Raw genomic sequence first — 22,758 nt, forward strand, 5'->3', positions numbered from 1 at the left:
ATCTTTTTAAAAAACCACCTTCTGTCTTAGAATTGATACAAGTATTGATTCCAAAGCAGAAAGACAGTGAGGGCAAGGCAATTGGGATTGAGTGACTTCCCCAGATACACAGATAGGAAATATCTGAGACCACATTTGAACCCAAGACCTCCTGACTCCAGGCTGGTGCTTTATTCATTGTACTACCCGGCTATCCCAGGCAGTCCTCTTTCCATTATACCTTCATAGAGTTAGGGTGTTGACAGTCCTACATACAAATCTGCTTCTGTGTTCTTCCTATCTCAAGCTTACTCTAAAATCTCTTCTTCCAAGGGCTACTGAAGCTACTGCTTGTTCTTAGTGGGCTTCCATAGTTTAGATTGAAGAGCCTCATCCTTCCATGCATGGAAGTTCATTTCAGCACCTTAGCCAGTTCTGGATCCCCAACCCTGGGGAGACTTTCCCTGTCTGGCAAATATGATGGAGTGGGTAAACTGGGATGTAGACTACAAACAGGAATGTTTACTCACTTCTGATAGAAAAGAATTCATGTCGCATGTCTTAAATGTCAATGTTTCAAAGACTTCAGGGTAGGTTGAATTATACCAGCCTTTTATTTCTTCAAAGTTGTCCTGTGTGATGTTACCCTCGGGCAAATCGAATGCATTGGTCAAGGTCAGGATGTTTCTAGAAAGAGAGAAAGCAAACCAGGAGAAATGAACAGGTATAATGATCTTAGACCCTCTCAGAGCCTTCAATAAAGACCAACTGCAGACACACAAAAGCAGCCAGAACAAAAACCTGAATTCTTAGGTACTTAGAAGTACATTTGCCTCCATAAAAGGACATGCCTTATCGGTCTCTAAGTACATTAGAAATAGAAGTACATAAAAGTACCAGTAGGTGAAGTATATGTTCCATTGTACTAGGAGTTTGGTATAAGAGCAGAGATTTAGAGCTAGAAGGGACTTTAGAGATCCTAGAAGCCAACTCTCTTATTTTACAGAAAAGGAAACTGAGGCCCAGAGATTTTAAGTGACCTGTCCAGGATCAGACAGTTAGTAAGTGTCTGAAGTTTGATTTATGCCCCAAGTCTTCATCTCTCTAAGTCCTACTTTTTAGTCACTGAAGTATGTGTTATGAGTGCCTATATAACAAGGTCACATATAGTCTTTCAAATGGGCAACTACATGGCAGGGAGAATAGAATGATGGGTCTGGAGTCAAGAAGACTGGTGTCCAAATTTAACCTCAGACATTTACCAGCTGTGTGACCCTAGTCAAGTCACTTGACCCTCTCTGCCTCAGTTTCCCCATCTCTAAAATGAGCTGGAGAAGGAAATGGCAAACCACTCCCACATCTGCCAAGAAAACCCCAGATGGGGTCATGAAGAGTCAGCAATGACTGTAATGACTGAACAACAATGAAGTCCTTGAGACTTACTGACTGAAGCAATCATCATATCTCTCTGTGGCTCGGAACCCAATGATGGAATATACCACAGTTGCCGCATAAACAGATGTGAAGCCATTGATCACAGAAACAATCACAGAATCCATCTCACAGTTGTTGCTATGAACCAAGAGACAAATGTTAGTATAGATGCAACCTTTGGCTAAAAGATTATGTTTGTTTACATGATAGTGACTTATGTTTACCTAATGATTTAAGGTCCACAAAGCACTTACACTGACACTCCTCCGTCCCCAACAGGTCCAGGTAGATAGTTCAAATCCCAACTCCACTGCTTATTAACACATACTTGTAGGGCCATAGCCAAATTGCTCAAATTCTCTGGGATTCTGATTCTTTCCTTCTTTTTGTTTTTTAATCCTCACCTTCTGTTTTAGAATTGATGCCAGTATTGGTTCCAAGACAGAAGAGTGGTAAGGGCTAGGCAATGAGGGTCAAGTGAATTGCCCAGAGTCACACAGCTAGGAAGAGTCTAAGGCCACATTCGAGCCCATCTTTAGGTCTGGCTCCCAATCCACTGAGCCACCTAGCTGTCCCCCAGCCCTTCTGTTTCTTAATCACTAAAATGAAATGATTAGATTAGATGATTTCTTGTAGCCTTGATCTAGTATATTATTATTCCTGTTTTAAAGATGAAGAAATGAAGCTCAGAGACTGAGTAATGCATCCAAGGTCATACAACTAGTAAACGGCACAGGTAAGACTTAAACTCAAACTTGGAGGGTCCCCAACTTTCAACCAGGGCTCTTTCTGTAACATTACATCACTCTGTGTGCTTCGTGACACTCTTGTCTCCTTCTGGGTCAGCAGCCTTGAGAACCTATGATCCCCACAGTGGCAGAGTGAGCTTTAGGAAGCCCTTTCCGGGGAGTGCCCCACTGAGGAGACTGTACCAAGCTGAAATCTTTGGAGCTCTGCTTTGCCATTTGTTCACTGAAAGCCTTTCCCACACCCATTATTACTTTCCCTATCATCAACTTACATTTGGCCCTTGGACTTGGGCCTTTGGCTTCCATGGGTACCTCACTGAACTCTGCAGTTTGCATTTGTCACATCTCCTTGGTCTTTCTTGTTCATTTTTTATGATGCTCCTAACTTCCCTGAGTAGAGATATTGCTCCAAGACTTGGGGTGGGGGGGAGGAAGAAGGGGAGAGTTCTGCAGGAAGGGCTGAAGCAGGGATGTATTAGAACAATCTCAAAGCAACTGTGAAAGTTAATTTGTTAACTTTTCAGGGTGGATACTTATACCTCAGAAACTGGCAAAAACCCTACAAATTAGGGCCTCATTTATTATTTTGTTGATTATCTAGCCTTAAGAAAGTGAAATAAGAAAATGTTAATAAAGTTGTTTAAACTTAGAAGAAAATATTATTAAAGTAGTTTAAACTTGTAAGTTTAAACTTGCGATGGGGACAGCTATGTGGTTCAGTGGCCTGGAGACAGGAGGTCCAGGGTTCAAATGTGTCTTCAGACACTTCCTAGCTATGTGACCCTGGGCAAGTCACTTGATCCACATTGCCTAGCCCTTACTACTCTTCTGTCTTAAAACCAATATATAGTATTGGTTCCAAGACAGAAGGTAAGGAGTTTTTGTTGTTTTTTTTTTAAGTGTGCTGTGTGGTACACATTTTGTTTTTCCTCCTGTAGAACTGATTTTTAAAAATTTACTAGTAGACCATTAGAGGGGACATTGACAGAGGCAGGCAGGGGCAAAATGGCAAGAAACTGGAATCCCAGCAACACTGTTCTATTTAGCAATGCATCCCTGAACAAGAGCAAGTGGACATCTTTAATAAATCTAGTAGAAGTGTCATAAACTTGGGCCTTAGTGATTGGTGTTCTTCTGTTTCAGCCACTTACCCTCTTTGGACTGTTAGGAAAGTGGAATGCGGAGTAGTTGTGATGAGCTCACTGTATCTGTCAAATTAGGGAGGCAAATGTGATATGACTCTCTGAGAAAGACCCCATTCACCACTTAAGTGAAGGATCCAAAGGTCTGATCTAGTCACCCAGAAGGGCTACATTTCAATTCTGAGAAGATAGAACAGGGGATATCTGAAGGAGGGAACACATACATCATTCCCATGGGTCCAGTTCTTGGAACTATTAAAGACTTTAAAGAAGATCTAATCAAGTTTCTTCCCTTACTAAAATAACAACAATGGAAAGTAATGAATGCTGGAGGGGATATGGCAAAGTCAGGACATTAATTCATTGCTGGTGGAGTTGTGAATTGATCCAACCATTCTGGAGAGCAATTTGGAACTATGCCCAAAGGGCGACAAAAGAATATCTACCCTTTGACCCAGCCATAGCACTGCTGGGTCTGTACTCCAAAGAGATAATGGACAAAAAGACTTGTACAAAAATATTCATAGCTGCGCTCTTTGTGGTGGCCCAAAATTGGAAAATGAGGGGATGCCCTTCAATTGGGGACTGGCTGAACAAACTGTGGTATATGTTGGTGATGGAATACTATTGTGCTCAAAGGAATAATAAACTGGAGGAATTCCATGTGAACTGGAACAACCTCCAGGAAGTGATGCAGAGCGAGAGGAGCAGAACCAGGAGAACATTGTACACAGAGACTGATACACTGTGGTACAATGGAACGTAATGGACTTCTCTACTAGCAGCAATGCAGTGATCCAGGACAATTCTGAGGGACTTATGAGAAAGATGCTAACCACATCCAGAGAAAGAACTGTGGGAGTAGAAACACAGAAGAAAAACAACTGCTTGATCACATGGGTTGATGGGGATAAGATTGGGGATGTAGACTCTAAGCGAGCACTCTAATGCAAATATCAATAATATGGAAATAGGTCTCAATCAATGACACATGTAAAACCCAGTGGAATTGCTTGTTGGCTACAGGAGGGGCCTAGAGGGAGGGGAGGGAAAGAACATGAATCATGTAACCATAGAAAAATATTCTAAATTAATTAATTAAATAAAAAATTTCAATTAAAAAAAGTTTCTTCCCTTTGCAGGTGAGAAGAATGGAGAACAGCAAGCCTACATGGTTTGAACACAGTCCCATGGTGGCAGTGGCAGGGCCAAGGCTAAAACCAGTCTATCCTGAAACCTACTCAGGTGTTCTGCTCACCCTGCTGCGATGGCCGCCCCAGTTAGAAAAGACTAGAACGAATTGATGGGCCAGTGCAAATGAGGAGCAGACATGCTGTCCTTTAAAGAAATGCCTCCTCCCTCTGCCTTGATATTGGATTGTGAACTCTAAGGCCATCTGAGGGCTCTCTGATTTCACTGAGGAGTGTTAGGGTCTAATCCATCCTAACCACAGAATGACAGATTTATAATAGTAAGGGATTTCCCAGACCATCTGATCTAAACCTTTCATTTTACAGATTAAGACACTGAGGCTCCCTTAATAGGTGGCTTAGTGGGTTGTGAGCCAGGACTAGAGAAAGGTCCTGGGGTCAAGTCTGACCTCAGATATTTCCTAGATGTGTGACCCTGGGCAAGTCACTTGACCCCCATTGCCTAGTTCTTATCGCTCTTCTGCCTTAGAACCAACACACAATATTGATTCTAAGACAGAAGGGAAGGGTTTAAAATATACATGTGATATATATTTATATTATGTGTATATATAAATATCAAATATATAAATCATATACATATATATGTAATATTCAGAAACTTGCACCTGGAAATGTCCAAGTGCATTGGTATTTGCTAAGTTCATAATAAAAAAGAATTTTTGAAAGAAAAAAAATCTTCAGCAAGTTCAAATGTGTCCTATTTATTCAGTGAAAAGGCAAGGTGCATTAGACCCAGGAGACACATTTAATTTCCGTAACTGGTCTGTTTCCAACGTGCCTACAGCATTCCCAGGCCCTAATTAAAGATCTGGATCAGAAGGCTGGAGCTGGGGAGCCATTAAAGGTCACCTAGCGTAGCCCTGTTATTTTACAAGTGAGGAAATAGAAGCCCAGGGAGTGGAAGTAGTTTAAGGTTCCACAATAAGTTACTAGCAGAGCTGAGACAAATACTCGGGTATTTGGAGTCCCAGGTCAGTTCTTTTTGGACTCTCCCCAAGCTACGAAGCAATCTCCAGCCCACTCTGTGTGAGAGGATAGTGAATTCAGAGCTAGAAGACACCTTAGAGATCTGATGAAGCATGCTCTCTCACGTACAGTCCTTTTTCTGGCTCCCTGGCCCCTTCTCTGACCCTAGGTTGGACAGTGCCTAGGGGGCTGGTCCAGGAGTCAGGAAGACCTGAGTTCAAATCTGACCTTGGACATTTACTAGCTGTGTGACCTTAAGCAAGTTCACTTAAGACCCTGTTTGTCTCAGTTTCCTTATCTGTAAAATGGAGATAAAAATAACACTATCGATCTCCCAGGGTTGTTATGAGGATCAAATGAGATGATCTTTGTAAAGCACTTAGCATAGTGCCTTGTACATAGCAAGTGCTATAGAAATGTTAGCTACTGTGGTAATGATGCTGATGATGAGTTCATTAGCCACCAATGAGTTTCTAACATACTTTGGGACACAGTGTATAAATATATGAAAAGTTATAAAATAGTAGAAGACAATGATAGATATTACAAGGCAATACATGACTCATTGGTCGATGAATGGGGCAGACAGTTAGGATCTATGACCTCAAGAGAGAAAGAGATCACCAAGGCTAATGGAGTCTGGAAAAGCTTCATTGAGAAATATATAATATAAATAATGGGCAGCTAAATGGCTCAGTGGATAGAGTGCGGGCCATGGAATCAAAAAGTCCCAAGTTCAAATTTGACCACATATTCTTGCTAACTGTATGACCCTGGGCAAGTCACTGAATCCTATTTGCCTCAGTTCCCCATCTATAAAATGGACTAGAGGAGGAAATGGCAAACAATTCTAACATCTTTATCAAGAAAACCCCTAACGGTGTCACAAAGAGTGGGACATGAGTCATTTATATATTTGTATATATAAGTATATATATATATATACATATATATATGTACAATATGCATGTGAATAGACAAAATTAATGACTAATAATTATAAGGCACTTTAAGGTTTGCAAAATGCTTTACATGTATTATCTCACTTGACCCTCATGAATAGGAGAGAGGACTTTGAAAACAGGTCTTGAAGGATAAGGTAGGATTTGGGCAAATGGAACAGAGGAGAGACCTGCCCAGGTAGGAAAAATGACAGAGGCATGGAGCAATGAGTAACAGATTACTCTGGCTGATGTTGGAGGTTCTTTCGATGGTGTCAAAAGCAAGACAGCTGGGAAAGTTTTCTTCATGGCTCATCTTGGGCGCCATCTTTTCTGTAGGTCACTGCTGGATTTTCCCAGTTGACTATTCTCTCTGTCTCCTGCCTCAAATACTCTTTTTTTTAAAAAAACTCTTACCTTCCATCTTAGAATCAATACTAAGTATTGGTTCCAAGGCAGAAGAACGTTAAGGGTTAGGCAAAAGGGATCAAGTAACTTGCCCAGGAGCATATAACCAGGAAGTTCCTCAAATATTCCTGTAGGACTTTGTTTGGACTCTTCTTTGTTCTTTTCTTCCTTTAATCACAGGAATTCACCCAGGCCAGGTTCCCTTGACCAATTTCCCATTTCCCTACTACCACCCCACCAAAAAAACAGGGGATCCTTAAGGAAAAGAATATTTCATTTTTGTCTTTGAACCCCACAACAACTACCGTAATGTTTTATACATAGTAGGCACTTAGAACATGTTTTTAAACTGAATTAAAGGAATATTGGGATCAGATTGGGGAGGGCCATGAATTTCAACTTGTGGAGTAACTGTGGAGTTAAGGAGAGAGAGCTATAGAGAAGCCAGATTAGAGGCCATTATGATGGTTTGGGTTTGAGATAATGGGAGTCTGAACCAGACCAGTAGTTTTGGAATGTAAAGGAAAAGTGGGAATGGAAAGAAAAGTATAAATATGAGAAACTTTAGGAAGAAAGACTGGACAATTCTTATTCACTGATTAGCTTTTATAGTAGAGAGTGAAGGAGTCTAGACTTCAAGAATAAATCATTTATGAATATTTACTAAAGCAGATCACTTGAAGATCTGTTCTTGGCAATTTTATTCTTGATTTTTGTATATGTTAATATCAAAGCATCAAAGATTGCAGTAATCTATGTCCTTGAAAGTACTAAAACTATATTTCTTTCTGAATATATATATATATATATATATATATATATATATATATTTATATATAATAGTTTAGATGGGGGGCAGCTGGGTAGCCCAGTGGATTGAGAGTCAGGCCCAGAGATGGGAGGTCCTGGGTTCAAATCTTACCCGAGACACTTCCTGACTGTGTGACCCTGGGCCAGTCACTTAACCCCCATTGCCTAGCCCTTAGCACTCTTCTGCCTTAGAACCAACGCACAGTATTGATTCTAAGAGGGAAGGTAAAGGTTTACACAAAAAAAGTTTAGATGGATCTCCCATTCATTCAAAGAGCAGAGTTTTTACTCACCTGATGACTTAGAAAACATTCCTACTTTTTGAAGGGCTTTCATATGCATTCTTTCTTTTCATCTTAATATACAATTTGAAGTAGATATGGGAGTTGTTGTTATCTCTGTTTTACAGAGAGAGAAACTGAGATAGATAGTAATTAAGTAATTTGTCCATGGGCTCTTTCTAGACTACGTCTCGAACCAGGAACCAAGTATAACTTTTTCTTTGTGTCAGATACCTACTGTACAGAATTGTAACTGGAGAAGGAAATGAGGCCTCCGAAGGCCAGGGAGAATGAGTAAAACACTTGGGCTCCAGCATCCAACCACGTGACAGGATTAGCTAGTTCTGTGACCTGCAGAATCAAATAAAAAAGAATTAATCCTGTATGTCATTCAGTTATTCAAGAGTTCCACAATCCATCTCCCTCTTTTCTGCTTTATAGGAAAGCACTCTGTTCCAATGAGGAAAAAAAAAAAACCAGGAAGCAAGGGATGCCTATGGATTTCATGGAAATTAAATTTCCTGGTTCTTTCCCGAATGTTGGGAACCAATTCTTTTTATTGCTAATATTGCTCAGCAAATGAGCAAGTAGTAGTACATGTGGTTGGGAGGGAGTAGAAAACACGTGGGTTATCATGAATACAGTCAGTACCAATGATGTAGAATGCTAAATGTTTTGATGAGTCTAAAAATATTCTAGAAAATTCTTGAAAGGGAGCAGAGCATCTGTGTAGAAGCTAATTCTTTGGCATTAGTAATAGCTTCTGTTGGGGTCTGGAGATGGGAGGTCCTGGGTTCAAATTTGACCTCAGATACTTCCTAGCTGGGTGACCCTGAGCAAATCACTTAACCCCAATCGCCTAACCCTTATAGCTCTTCTGCCTTGGAACCAATTCTTAATATTGATTCTAAGACAGAAGCTAAAGGTTCTCTCTCTCTCTCTCTCTCTCTCTGTCTCTCTGTTTCTCTCTCTCTCTCTGTCTCTCTCTGTTTCTCTGTCTCTCTGTCTCTCTCTCTGTGTCTCTCTCTGTGTCTCTCTCTGTCTCTCTCTCTGCCTCTCTCTGTCTCTGTCTGTCTGTCTGTCTCTCTCTCTCTCTCTCTCTCTCTGTGGTGTGTCTCTGTCTCTTTCCATACAGATATAGATATATAGATATATATGTTTCACCACTCAGAGAGTAAGAGTCAAACTAACTTTCACCTAACTCTGTAATTTCTTCTTTAAATGAAGAAAACAAAGTTCTATAAAGAATGTGACCAGGGAAAAATTTGAATGGTTCTTGGGGAATTTTTATAAACTTTGAAAGGGATAAACTATAAATTGGCAGGATCATCTCATAGCTGCTTTAGGGGATGTTATATTTAGGTTTCATGAGAGTAAACAGCAGCTTCCCCCCAACACCTGCTAGAGCACATCCCATTTGCCCCCATTAGACAATAATTGCCCCCAAAAGAAAAATGGAAAATCGCCAAAGCTCCCACCAGGAACACCCACGTCCCTTAATATTAACATGGGCAGGAAGAAGTAGGAAAATGGTGAGAGGACAAGAAGTACTGACAGGAGATGCCTATGGATTACTCTTAGTCAGAAAATAGAGCCTGATCCAGGACTGAATCTATTCAACTATGTTTCTTAGCCCCACGGCCAGGTGTACTCTAAAATGTCTTAAATGATTTATTTATTTGTTTGCTACAGTAAAATTTGAAGGTCTCTCCCTTCCTCCTTCCCCTCCCCACACTAAGGCTCACTTGATTATTTCTATTTATCTTTATTTATCCTTGCATCTATTTATATCTTATATCTACTTATATTTATTTATCTAGTTCCTTCTCTAGAGGTTGACATACACAAGTCATTCTTCAAACAATATTTCTATTGCTGGATAGAGCAGACAAAAGTGCTTACATTCGGTGTGAAGAGGAAGACAATTCCATTGGTGGCCCCCTTTAATGTCAAGCCACGGATAAGAAAAATGGTCAAGACAATATAAGGAAGAGTTGATGTGATATACACAGCCTAAAAGGGAAGCAAAGTTATTTTTTAAAATGTCAAATTAGAAACATTGCTGAAAACAAACAAACAAAAAAAAAACACCCAACCCCCCAAAAGAACAAAATACTTTATCATAAACATAGCTCCTTTTCAGCTCTGAAATCTTATGATCCGATGAATCTAAATTGATAATAGTTTGTCTAATAAGAATAAAAGCACAATTGTTAAGTTTTGTTACTTTTCTCTATGAAATACCTCTTGCACCCATCCCCTTCTCTCCATTCCCACTCCCACCACTTGAATTCAAGTCCTTATCACTTCGCAAAAAGCCTCCTTTCTCATTGGCCTCCCTGCTTTTACTCTCTCCTGTCTCCATTCCATTTGCTTGCAGTTGCCCAATTGATATTTCTAAAGCAAGGTCTGATCAGGTCACTGTCCTATTCAAAAGGTTCCTGTGATTCCCTATTCCCTTTAGGATAAAATACAGGCTTCTGTGTTATTTAATTCCCATCAGAGTCTGCTTCTAGCCTACTTTTCCTGGATTACTGCACATTTATATCCTTCACACTCTTTAGTTTAGCTTGTCTGTCCCACCTGCCTCTATCCCTTTGCAGAGAATGCTGGTGCCTGTCATGCCCTTCCTTCCTCCTCACCTCTGCTTTAGAGGATGCCTGGGCTCCATTAAAGCTCAGCTCAAGTGGCCCCTTGCATCTGAAGCCTAATCCCAAACTCAAAGTTCCTAGTACTCTCCTTTAGCTGTATTTACTTTGCATAGTTTGTATTTATGGGTTCATGTTGTTTCCTCCCCATAGAATGAAAGCTTCTTCAGCTAAGCTTGATATCCCCTGTGCCTCGCACATAGTAGGCACCCAATAAATATTTATTATATGAACAAATAAATGAGTGGAGGCAACAATAGGAAGTATGTGTTGCAGCCGTTTCTTTTTAAAAAGGTGTCATTTCTCAGCAGTATTGGCCAGAGTGGAATTAATTCTCCCCAACCCCTATTCTGAGCCCCAAAGCAAATACAAGTTAGATGGCCAGATGTCTGGACTGGCCAAGGGGAGGCAAGTTTTGTTTTTTATGTTGTTCTCTGAGTGGGCAGGTGTCCTGGAAAAAACGGAGGCATGCAAAGGCAATACAATTACTGACAAATAAAATCCTGTAAACTATTTCATAAATAATCATAGAACAATTAAAGTGCCTATATTTACAGCAAGGTTGCCTAGTGGATAGAGTAACAGGCCTGGAATCAAGAAAATTCATCTTCCTGACTTCAAATCCCACTTCAGTCACTTATTGATGATCCTAGAGAAGTTATTTAAACTGTTTACTTCAGTTTTTTCAACTGTAAATGAAGATAATAACAAGCCCTGCTTTCCCAGAGTTGTGAGAATCAAAGGAAATTACATTTGTAAAATGTTTCATAAACCTTAAAATACTACATAAATGCTTGCTATAATAATAATAATTATTATTATCTAAGGTTTCTATTAGCTCCCAATTTATGATCCCAGGAGTATTCTCTAGCTAAGAGGCTACCATTTTTAAAAAAAGTTATACTTGCTCCTTCTATTTCCCCCCTTCCCTCTTCCCAATCCCTGCCATGACACCAATCATTTTAAACCCAAATACCTTTCCAGTTGTTTCAATGCCCCTGATAGTACACACATAAAGGACACTCCAAGCACATGTCAAACACAGCAAGATCCACCACTGAATATATCCTGAATCGTCAATGGAGGTAGAAATATTTAAAGTTTCTCGATACCAAAAATAATCCACTGAAGAACTCTTGGCACATTCCTCTATATAACCTGAAAAAGGAACAAAACAGGCTTTGGTAAATGTTCTGACACTGATTTTGCAGCAAATGAATTGATGGGAAGTTAATGAGAACTTTGGTGACTTTTCTATGTGGAAGAAGCCACCAGCCCATCATCCTCTGAAGCATAAGACTTGGAAGAGCTCCCAGGAGCTGGCTTCCTGGAGGATCCTTCAATCAAGAGTAAAGAGGCTTAAGGACAAAGTGAGATGTGGAGAAATGGAAAACTCCAGTTTGCTCACTTTTCCCACCCTCTTTCCACTGCCCTTTAGACATTTCAGTAAAGACAGGAGTAAGAAAACCACTTTAGACTGGAGGAAAAGGACATAAGTTAATTTATCTACATTGGAGTCTTGCTATGAAAAGACTTAAAAAAAAAACCACCGTTATCTTTTGTCTTAGAATTATTAATTCGAAGGCAAAAGAGTGATAAGGACTAGGCAATAGAGGTTAAGTGATTTGCCCAAGGTCACACAGTTAGAATGTACCTGAGGCCAGATTTGAATCCTAGAATATCTCTGGGCCTGGCTCTGGATCCCCAGAGCCACTAAACTGACCCTGAGATGATTTTTGAGGCTCAAATCTGGCCTCAGGCTGTCTCAAGCTGAATCCTGTATTGGAGCTGGGTTTTGGTGAGTGAATCCTGGGGGCATGATCTTAAGGGATAATTTCAAAAAACATTTAAAGGAGCCAAAATTCTCCAGAAAGTGCCCCACTCTTACAAACTTCCTGATGGACGGACCTTCAGTTATAAGCTGTGAATCTGCATGTAGGTGATGTAGCTAGAAATACAGGGATAAACCCAGACCACTCCATCCTTGGGAGGGGGTGGATGCTTCCTCGCTATGAAATTCTAGGAGTCAGGTACTTGAACAACTACTTAGAGACAGTAATCACACTGTGTGCAGATGACTTCAAATAACCATTTTTGAGAATAATCTGTAGCACAACCTCCAACCTCTTATTTGCTCATAAATGAAGATGATCCAATCTAAGGATCCAACAATCATCATTAGGTCCTTCTTTGTGTCAGACACTGCTAAGTGCAGGGAATTCAAATGGCATCCTCCTCTTCGTTTCTTTAAAGCACACTTCTCTAGCACTTTCCCCCCCTTAAACCCTTACCTTCTGTCTTACAGCTAATTGGGTATTGAATCAGAGTTCCTAAATTTAAATTCTGCCTCTGCTACCTGTGTGATCTTAAGCAAATCACTTAGTTTTTCTGAGACTGTTTCCTCATCAGTAAAAAGAGGGAAGTGGATTCGATAACCTTTAAGTTCTCTTCTATCTCTAAAACTATGGTCCTATGACCCTAGAGATTTTTCCTAATTAAAATACATTTAAAAAAAAAACATACACACAGAATAGCTACATCATTTCATGTTGCTATCAAGTATGTCTTATTCTGAGCAAACCTTAAATTCCAAAATATACACTTCTGAAATGGAAAAATTAAGATGTTACAATAATAATAATGACAATAACTCGCATGTACATATTGCTTTAAGTTTGCAAAATACTTTAGGTGCATTATTTAACTCTTCATATAAAATGAAAAGTATTTTGTTAAAAGACAATCTCAGCAGAGGGCTCCTCTAAATAATGAACTTCCAATTTACCTCCCTGTGCTCAGGGCATTTAAGATACACATGTGATTTCTACGCCAGTTTTCTTGCAGTTCCACTAGGTAAAGTGGCCCACAGTTATCTTAATCACTGAAAAACTAAGGAGGATGGGATAGCCTTGGCTGATCCCAAAGGCCCTGGCATTAATACCTGTTTGGTTTTCATTGAGTGGGCAAGAGCTCCAAGGCAGCGGATCTTGGAAAGAGTTGAAGAAATACCACATGACCCAGGCAATGATGGTGTTGTAATACAAGCCTACCATGAAGGAGACAAACATGGAGGCAATGCCTAGAGGGAGAGAGGAAGAGTTATTATAACTTACAATGAAATGTATCCACTTCAATTCAAGAGAGCAAATATTTATTAAATATGTGTTCTATGTAAAGACACTGTGCAGGCAAATAAAATCTATTCATTTAAACCAAGCGTATAATTCCCCTTTGACAATCAAAACCATGATAAGTCTCTGGGATACCATAGGGCAGCATTGGCAAAGGTTTTTGAGCTCAAATGCCCATAGGGCAAATTCAAGCCATCTGAGAATTACAGGCATGCAAAAATGGTGTCAGGTGCTGGTCAAATGGAGAATGGAGCAGCTCCCCCAGGCTGGGAGAGTGGGACAGAATGGGCACCAATGTTTCACCAATGCTGCTACAGGGCAAAAGGCATATAAAAAAGCTATTAGGGTCTTAAGCCACACTAAGAATTTTGGGACACCTGTACATTTCAGACAACTTAATAGCTTTTTAGAAAATAGTTTTTTTGTTGATGTCTTTTGTTTTCACATTACCTAGATTTCTTCCTGTATCCTTCCTCCAAGAAAACCCTCCATTATCACAAAGAATTTTTGTAAAGAAAGAAAATTCAGTGAAATTAATCATTATTTTTGATTGTCTGTATATGTGTGATATTTACGTATGTGTGGTATATGATGTGGTGTGTGTGTATGTGTATGTGTCTATGTCTGGTGTGTGTATAGAAAGACTGGAAAAGTAGGAGGGGATCAGGTTATCACAATGAAAAAAATCTGGCACTTGCATGTTTTACAATAATGGACCCCAATCTCGGCAATAGCAGGAAGAAGTATTTACTCATGTTTCTTATTTGGGGTCCAAATCAACTCCTTCTATGGTATGGAGGTGAAGCAGAGCCAACACTCCTAGAACACCATGAGGGTGGACCTTCTTTGGCAAAGTGAGGACACAATAAAACTTGTACTATTCAAACTAACTTGGAGGTGGGAAGGGAGGGAGCCAATATCAAAGGCATGAATTATAGAGTACAGAGGACCAGTTTTATTACATTGCATTATGCAATGTAATTCTAATTAGGCTAAAAAAAGATATTGCCTAATTAATAGTTCTTAGAGATCAATTTAAAAAATGTATAAGAATAATTTATAATTAGAACATCCATATTTATATATAAATGGGTGCTGCTATTAGGATCCTATTCTCCCAAAGCCTCCAGGCATGAAAAATTGAATAATTTTAAAACTTTCTTTTCCCTTGTACTTATATTCTATTTGTCATTAAATGCTACTTATTCTTTCCTTTAATGTTTTTCACATCCATCTCTTCTTTCACATTCTCATTGCCATAAATAGTTCAGACTCTCTTGCTGACTCTTATGAAAGCTTCCTGACTGGTATTTTTGCTCCATTCCAATTTGTCTGACCTGTTGCTGCCAGATCCGCCTTATTGCTTCCCTGTTCAAATGCCTACAATTATTTCCTATCACCTCTAGGATCAAATATAACATACCTCTCCATTTTATCCTCTTGCTTGACTCCTCTTCAATAACTTCCCATTTTCTTGTTCCCCAAATATGGTTTCTGCATCTTAATGTATGTTCCTTTCTTGCTCACTCGCCCTCTGTTCTTTGTGCTCAAGTTATTTTCATTTTTCTAAGTCTCCCCTAACCACTCTTCTCCACTGAGATATATTCTCACCACTATATCATTTTGTTTCTCATACTGCTCCATAACATGGCATTTTTCAAGACTTTTCCTCATTCTTTGTCCTGATAGACCTAAGAATGGCACCCTACATTTCTTTCCCCAGAGCATTTTCTAATATTAGGATGATTGTTCAACATTTCTGAGGGACTGATGAGAAAGAACCTATCCACATTCAGAGGAAGAACTGTGGGAGTAGAAACACAGATGAAAAACAACTGCTTGATCACATGGATCAATGGGGATATGATTGGGGATGTAGACTCTAAATGATCACCCTAGTGCAAATAACAAAAATATGGAAATAGGTCTTGATCAATGACACATGTAAAACCCAGTGGAATTGCTTGTTGGCTGTGGGAGGGGGATGGAAGGAGGGGAGGGAAAGAACATGAATCCTGTAACCATGGGAAAATATTCTAAATTGATTAATTAAATAAAAATTTTAAAAGGAAAAAAAGATAATTGGAATGATTAAGAATCTAAGATTCATTTTTTCTGGTAAACAAATCTGGCTCTAATAAAGTATGTCTAAGGATGTGGGATGGCCATATCCTTTATTTCCTCATAAGGATGAACAATGAAAGTCAATCTTAACTAGACCTATCTATATAAGCAAGATATTGGAATCCTGTGATCAGACATAGGATCTCCCCCATCATCATGAGGGGATCAAGGAGGGACTGAAAAACTATTAACCAGCCTCTTTATTAGGTATCCACCAATTAGAGATATCTTGGGAAGGACTGAATAATGAGCTTTCAAAATGGTATTTAAATGATTTAAGATTCTGAATGAATTGTCTTTGATCACCAACAGATCCTGGACTAATTAATTCATTGGTTATTGCTGGTCTAATCAATAAATTGATTTTTCTCACCTAGAATCCAGCTTCTGAGCATTTTTATTCTTCACACCGCAAAGATCTCTCCTTCCTCTAAACTCTTGTAGCATTGATTGATCTATACCAGAGAAGTCAAACTCAAATAGAAACAGGCTCACTAAACCACACATAAGGATCCCTGTGAGCTACATGTTGACTTAGAAAACCCTATGTTAACATTTTCCATGTTGTATTATGTTTTTATTTATTTTGTTAAATATTTCTGAGTTACATTTTAATCTGGATTGGCCTGCACTGGGGAGTGTTGGGGCCAGGCTGTGTGGTTGACACCTCTGGTTTAGACCATCCTTTTGAAACCTATCATACAATCTCTTACACTGTTAATTATTTTTTTCATAGGGGAGCCTCATATGAAAAAATAGGCTTGTAAGTATTCTAAAAAGATAAAGTATTTTATAATTAAAATTATTATTAAACCAATAGGTATAGTACTGAGCACATATAATAGCATGGCAGCTTCAACTCAATTCAGATCAGACATTTGTAAAGCACCAAGTATGGGGAAGGTACTTTACTAATTTCTGGGAATATGAAGATTAAAATCAAATTTTGGGGCATAGCTTGGCAGCTCAGTGGATTGAGATCTAGGCTTAGAGACAGGAGGAAGGAGAGAAGAATCAAAAATGACTTTAAAGTTTTGAGTCTGGGTAACTGAGATGATGATGATAGATTCCGTCATGAGAAAGAGGAAAGTTGGAAAGACCAGCAAATCTAGGGAGAAGGTAATGAATTCCTACTCACTACTTTGAGACAGGAGATCCTGAGTTCAAATCTAGCCATTGACACTTTCTATATGTGTGACCCTGGGCAAGTCACTTAGCCCCCGTTGTCTAGCCCTTACTACTCTTCTGTCTTGGAACCAAATTGTAGTGCATTGATTCTAAGATGGACAGTATAAAGTTTTATTTTTCAAAAAAAGATTAAAACCAAATTTTCTCTGCCTTCAAAAAGCTTCTGTTTTTTAGCTTCTGTGATTGCTACTTCAATAAATACAAATGGGGAATTCATTACCTTCTCCCTAGATTTGCTGGTCCTTCCAACTTCCCTCTTTCTCATGAGGGCATCTATCATCATCGTCTCAGTTACCCAAGTTTAAAACTTTATAGTCATTTTTGATTCTTCTCTCCATCCTCACCTTCTAACACCAACACCTATTAAATCTCCCACAGCCTATTTCATTTTCTCTCCCTTATCACCATTCACTTTTTCATTACCTTATTTAATACTTATATCACTTCCTCTTTTTTTTTTTACACTCTTACCTTCTGCCCTAGAATCTGGCATTTCTCATGATTCCCTATCCAGAACTCATTCCATTCTTCTAAACTGCCGTTTTAATGCTTCCTCTGGGAGTCATCTACTTAGTGATCCCAATTGAATTCATAGAAGGTGATGAGATCACCCAGCAAGAGGGAAATGGAACAAGGGCCCAAGACAGAGTCTTAGGATACAGTCTACAATTAACAGGCATCATATAGATAATTATCTAGTAAATAAGGATGAGGAGTAGAACCAGAAGAGAGCAGGGTTATGAAAACCCAAAGAGGAGACAATATCTAGACTAGGGGATGCTCAACAGTGCCAAATGCTACATAGAGCTCAAGAACTGGCCATTAAGGGATCACTGGTAACTTTAGAAAGAAAAATGTCTATTGAATGAGGAGGTCAGAAGCCAGACTAAAGAAAGTTTAGAAGAAAGAAGAAAAGAAAGTGGAGACACTTAGTAAAGACAGTTTTTTAAAAGGAGTTTAACTGAGAAAGGGAAGAGATCTATAGGATTCTATATAGCTGGGTTGGTTAGATTAAGTGATTGCTTTTTAAAGATGGAGGAGATATAACCATGTTTTTAGGCAGAAGAAAGCAAGAGCTTGAAGATCAGAAAAACAGTGAGGATGACAGTGGGGACAATCTACTAGAAAAGATAAGAGGGAATGGATTTGAGGGTGCATATGTTGAGAGATAAGTCTTGGCAAGGAGCAGGGTCGCTGTTTTATCAGAGACTGAAACAAATGATAAAGAAGGAGATGATGTCAGAAGGATGGAGATGGCAAGAGCAGATAAGCCTAGTATTTGAATATATCCATGATCTAGCTCTACAATACCTGTCTTGCCTTTTCCCAGTGTTTCCCTTCAGGAACTTTATATTCCATTCAAATTAGATGACAAATTTATCTCCAAACCGCCTCTGTATATTCATGCAGACCACCCCAGTGTCTTGAATGTACTTCCTTCCCACCCATGTCTTTCAGAATCCTGCTCTTTTCTGCGGTTCTCAGAAGTCTGTTCTTTGATGGAGTCTTCCCCCATACTCTCTAGCCTCAGAGTAAAAGTAATCTTGTCTTCCTCAAATATCCCTGGAACATTTTGTGAGGTTTTCTTCTTCTTCCTCATCACTGTCTACTTGGTACCATACTTATCTGTACACCTGTAACACTCTTACCCCTCCCTCCTCTATCCCTACTCCCAAACCCCTACCAGTAGAGCAAGCTCTTTGATGACTTGGTATTGTGTTCTAAGCATTAAACAAACTCACTGCAATGATTGAATTCTGCATTGGAACAGCATAAAGGAAACCAAAGATACAGGATCAGAGTTTGCTTCATGAACACATTCCATCTCTGGTTGACCTGTTAAGGCCAGTTTAAGTCCTAATGGCTTACCTACCTACTCCCTTAAGGGTGGGATGAATAGAGCTCCAGACGCCAACACTGCCCTTCCTCAGCCTTTGTCCAATGGCAAACTCCAGATGAAGCAAGGGCACACCCTCAAGGATCAGCAGAATGAGGAATGGGATCATGAAGGCTCCTAGAATTGAAAAAGAAGACAAATAAGTATTATATTTCTGATGCTAAAAAAATAGCATAAAAAAGACTCATGACTTGGGGTCTGGAGAGTATTGGTTGAATTTTTTTTAACCTTTGTCTTGTGTTTTAGATGATTTCTAAGGTAGAAGAACTGTAAAACCCAGGCAAATGTAGTAAAGTGACTTTACCAGCGTCACATAAGTAGGAAGCATCTGATCAGATTTGAACCTAGGACTTCCTGTCTCTAGATCTGGCTTTCAGTACACAGAGTCACCTAACTTCTCCTTAGAGATTCTTTATAAGTGAGTTCTTTAAGCATTTCCTGTAAATACTCAATTTAGAAAGGAATCACATCGTAGCAACAAGAAAGAAAACACACTACAAAGTATCAGGGATCATGGGACTAACTACCATGACGAGGGAACTCAGAGGCCACCAAGCCCATCAAGGTCATCACAAATATGAGAAAGTTGAAGCCCAGGAAGATTATATCATTTGCATAAGATCCTCCAGGTAGAAAGTGTCAGAGGTAAGATTTGGAACATGATCCTTTGACTCCGGAGCAAATGTATTTTTCCTACCATATCATGATGCTGTTTAGTTAATAAATACAAAAATAACCTGCTTTGTGCCTGGTATTATTTTTCAAATAGATCCTTTCACTTTGAGGCATATTTTAAAACATTATTATGGACCTACATAGTAATATAAAGCCTGTTCTCTGCTCTCTAGGAGCATAACATCTAGTTGAAAGTATGTAGCATAAATATAGGATTACAAATATACAACTGCAAGAGACTTCAGAGGCTGTATAGTCCATCCTTGCTTCCCACCTTCATTTTTCAGAAGAAGAAACTATGGCCTAGAATGATAAGTGACTTATCCAAAGTCACACAGCCAGTGAGTATCTAAGGTGATATTTGAATCCAGGTCTTCAGGCTTCCAAACCAGAACTCATTCTACTAAACCATACTGTCTCATTTCTAACATAACATGAAAAGTTAACAGTAGAATTAAATAAAATAATGGCTGCATAAGATATATCCCAAGGCAGAGTATGAGCCATTGCTTGATATATGAAGACAATTAATGCTACTATGAGTTCAAAAATCAAACAACTGGTAGTGGTTTTAATCTGGAAAGGCTTTGTGAAGGAGGTGGGATTTGAGTTGGGTCCTGGAAGATGTATTAGGTTTGAAAAGTTGGGAAAATGTTTTAAAATATGCCTCAAAGTGAAAGGACCTATTTGAACAAAAATATTTATAGCAGCTCTTTTTGTGGTGGCAAAGAAATGGAAATTTGAGGGGATGTCCATCAACTGGGGCATGGCTGAACAAATTGTAGTACATATTGGTGATGGAATACTTATAGATAAGCAGGATGACTTCAGAAAAAGCTGGAAAGATCTACGTGAACCAGTGCAGAGCAAAATAAGCAGAACTGGGAGAACATTGTACACAGTAATAGCAATATTATACAATGATCAATTGTGAAAATTTGGCTCTTCTCAGTAACTCAATGATCTGAGACAATTCTGAAGGACTTATGACAGGGAATGCTATCCACCTCCAGAGAAAGAACTGTTAAGAGTTGGATGGATGCAGATCAAAGCATACTATCTTTCACATCACTTTATTTACAGTTTTATTTTGTGGTTTGGGTTTTGCATGAGTGTGCTCTACTGACAATGACCAATATGGAAGTGCCTTTTGCATAATAATACATACATGGTTCAAATCAAATGGCTTACCACCTCTGAGCTGGAGTAGGGAAGGGAGGGACGGAGACAGTTTGGATCTTATCATTTTGGAAAATGTATCTTGAAAATTATTATTACATGTAATTAGGAAAATAAAATATCTTTGAGTGAAATTGTTTTCCCCAAAACAATACAACTTGCTTTCTTCCTTTTTCAACTTTGAGCTCAGCTCACTGTCCATTTTTATTGTCTGTCACAGATATACGTGTTAGCAGACAGGCTTGAATGGGTATTTATTATACATTGTGATACATGGTGAATTCTGGTCAATAGACACTCTCCATCCATTGGTCTTGACTGTATGGATAGATTGCCCAAACTTCTTTGAGTGATTGATTACTGAGGTCTTATAGGAGGCATTGCAATTTTCTGGTGCTTGATGAAATCCATACAATGTCATGACAAACAGGAGCATTTGGAGGACTTTCTCATCCACAGAGAATTACTCCTCATTTAAGATGCAGCACTGGGTCCGTTTTTATCACAGCAGCAAATATTTCTGCATGCATCTCCCTATTCTGTGTACTACCTAATGTTGATTACTAGAAAGTCTGTGAACAGGGTTCTTTTTTTTTTTTTAAGACCTTACCTTCCGTCTTGGAATTAATACTGGGTATTGGTTCCAAGGCAGAAGAGTGGTAAGGGCTAGGCAATGGGGGTTAAGTGACTTGCTCAGGGTCACACAGCTAGGAAGTATCTGAGGCAAGATTTGAACCCAGGATCTCCCATCTCTGGGCTGGGCTCTCAATCCACTGAGCCACCCAACTGCCCCTGGAACAGGGTTATTTCTGATCTCTAAATCATAAGGCAGTTTCCTCTAGTTAGCTAATTTTGTCCATGAATATGAATATCTATGCATGCTAGCATATGTATTAGTAAGAATCACCATGATTAACTAAACTAATGAGTTGTGTTATGTCATAATCTGTTGCTGTTTTTTTAAGCCCTTTCCCTCTTATCTTAGAATCAATTGGTTCCAAGGCAGAAGATCAGTAAGGGTTAGGCAATGGAGATTAAGTGACTTGTCCAGGGTCACACAGCTAGGAAGTATCTGAGATCAGATTTGAAGCCAGAACCTCCCATCTCTAGCCTTGACTCTTAATCCACTGGACCATCTAGCTGCGTCCAATTTGTTTTTTCTTTTTTTAATCCCAAGCAAACAGTTTGCTTTTATACTAAGATTCATATCACTAGTACAGCTGCTCTATATAAGCTTTGAAGCCAATTTTCACTGAATAAGAACCCCCCCTAAAATGCCCTTTCTAGTTCATTCATTTAATAAATACCTATTAATTCAACTGAACTTTTAAAATTTGATAAGAGTATGCTTCCAATATCTTTGGCAGAGAGAAATTATGCCTCAATTATTATCTGGCAAAGGTTAGAATGTTAATATTTAGCAAATGCTACTAAAACCTTGTCAGATTATGTGAGTATCATGAGGACCATGTCAGGATTAAAGTTCAGTCATTCCCCAGAGCAACAGAATGATAAAGATTCTAAATCCATAATATAAATGGTTTTCTGTGGTCTCAAGCATTAGGCCACGCTCATATCTTTGATGAGCAAACTACTAAGCTTTGCTTTGTTTGAGTCTTTATTCACACATCAATGAATGCGGATAACTGTTTGGCAGGTTTTTTTCTTCATATCACCATATTTGATTCAATGGTTTGAGCGGAGTCACAAAGGTGGCAAATGAAGGCTAGATCTTTCTCTTTACTTTTAGAAATCATTTAACGAGGTTGTACTGGGAAATCTGACTCATATCCAGGGTGCCTGCGTCAATATCTCTCCCAATCAAGAAGGTGAAGCGCTTGCTTCTAAAGTGTCATGTAAGGAGAGTGCTTCAGAGAGAACACAGAGACAATCTGTAGAACTGGTACCAGTCAGTCTACTTATGGAAGGCTCTTTGATTGACTCATGAGACAGTCAAAAGACCTTAGCTGACTTCCACCATTTATCCAGTGA

The 22,758-nt window shown here is 39.1% G+C and overlaps 1 protein-coding gene across 1 annotated transcript in view; it reads right to left on the minus strand.

The window, feature by feature from the left end:
• Window positions 1-22,758, minus strand: part of SLC6A19 (solute carrier family 6 member 19) — a 51,150-nt gene that overhangs the window by 11,791 nt on the left and 16,601 nt on the right. The window contains exons 2-8 of the mRNA XM_003340599.4: window positions 18,889-19,029; window positions 13,514-13,651; window positions 11,549-11,730; window positions 9,827-9,937; window positions 8,163-8,275; window positions 1,423-1,551; window positions 510-666 (exon numbers count right to left, since the gene is read on the minus strand). Coding sequence (XP_003340647.1) covers window positions 510-666; window positions 1,423-1,551; window positions 8,163-8,275; window positions 9,827-9,937; window positions 11,549-11,730; window positions 13,514-13,651; window positions 18,889-19,029 — 971 coding nt within the window. The remainder of the gene's footprint in view (window positions 1-509; window positions 667-1,422; window positions 1,552-8,162; window positions 8,276-9,826; window positions 9,938-11,548; window positions 11,731-13,513; window positions 13,652-18,888; window positions 19,030-22,758) is intronic.

The sequence above is a fragment of the Monodelphis domestica genome, chromosome 3, assembly GCF_027887165.1.
Source record: "Monodelphis domestica isolate mMonDom1 chromosome 3, mMonDom1.pri, whole genome shotgun sequence".
Classification (NCBI taxonomy): domain Eukaryota; kingdom Metazoa; phylum Chordata; class Mammalia; order Didelphimorphia; family Didelphidae; genus Monodelphis; species Monodelphis domestica.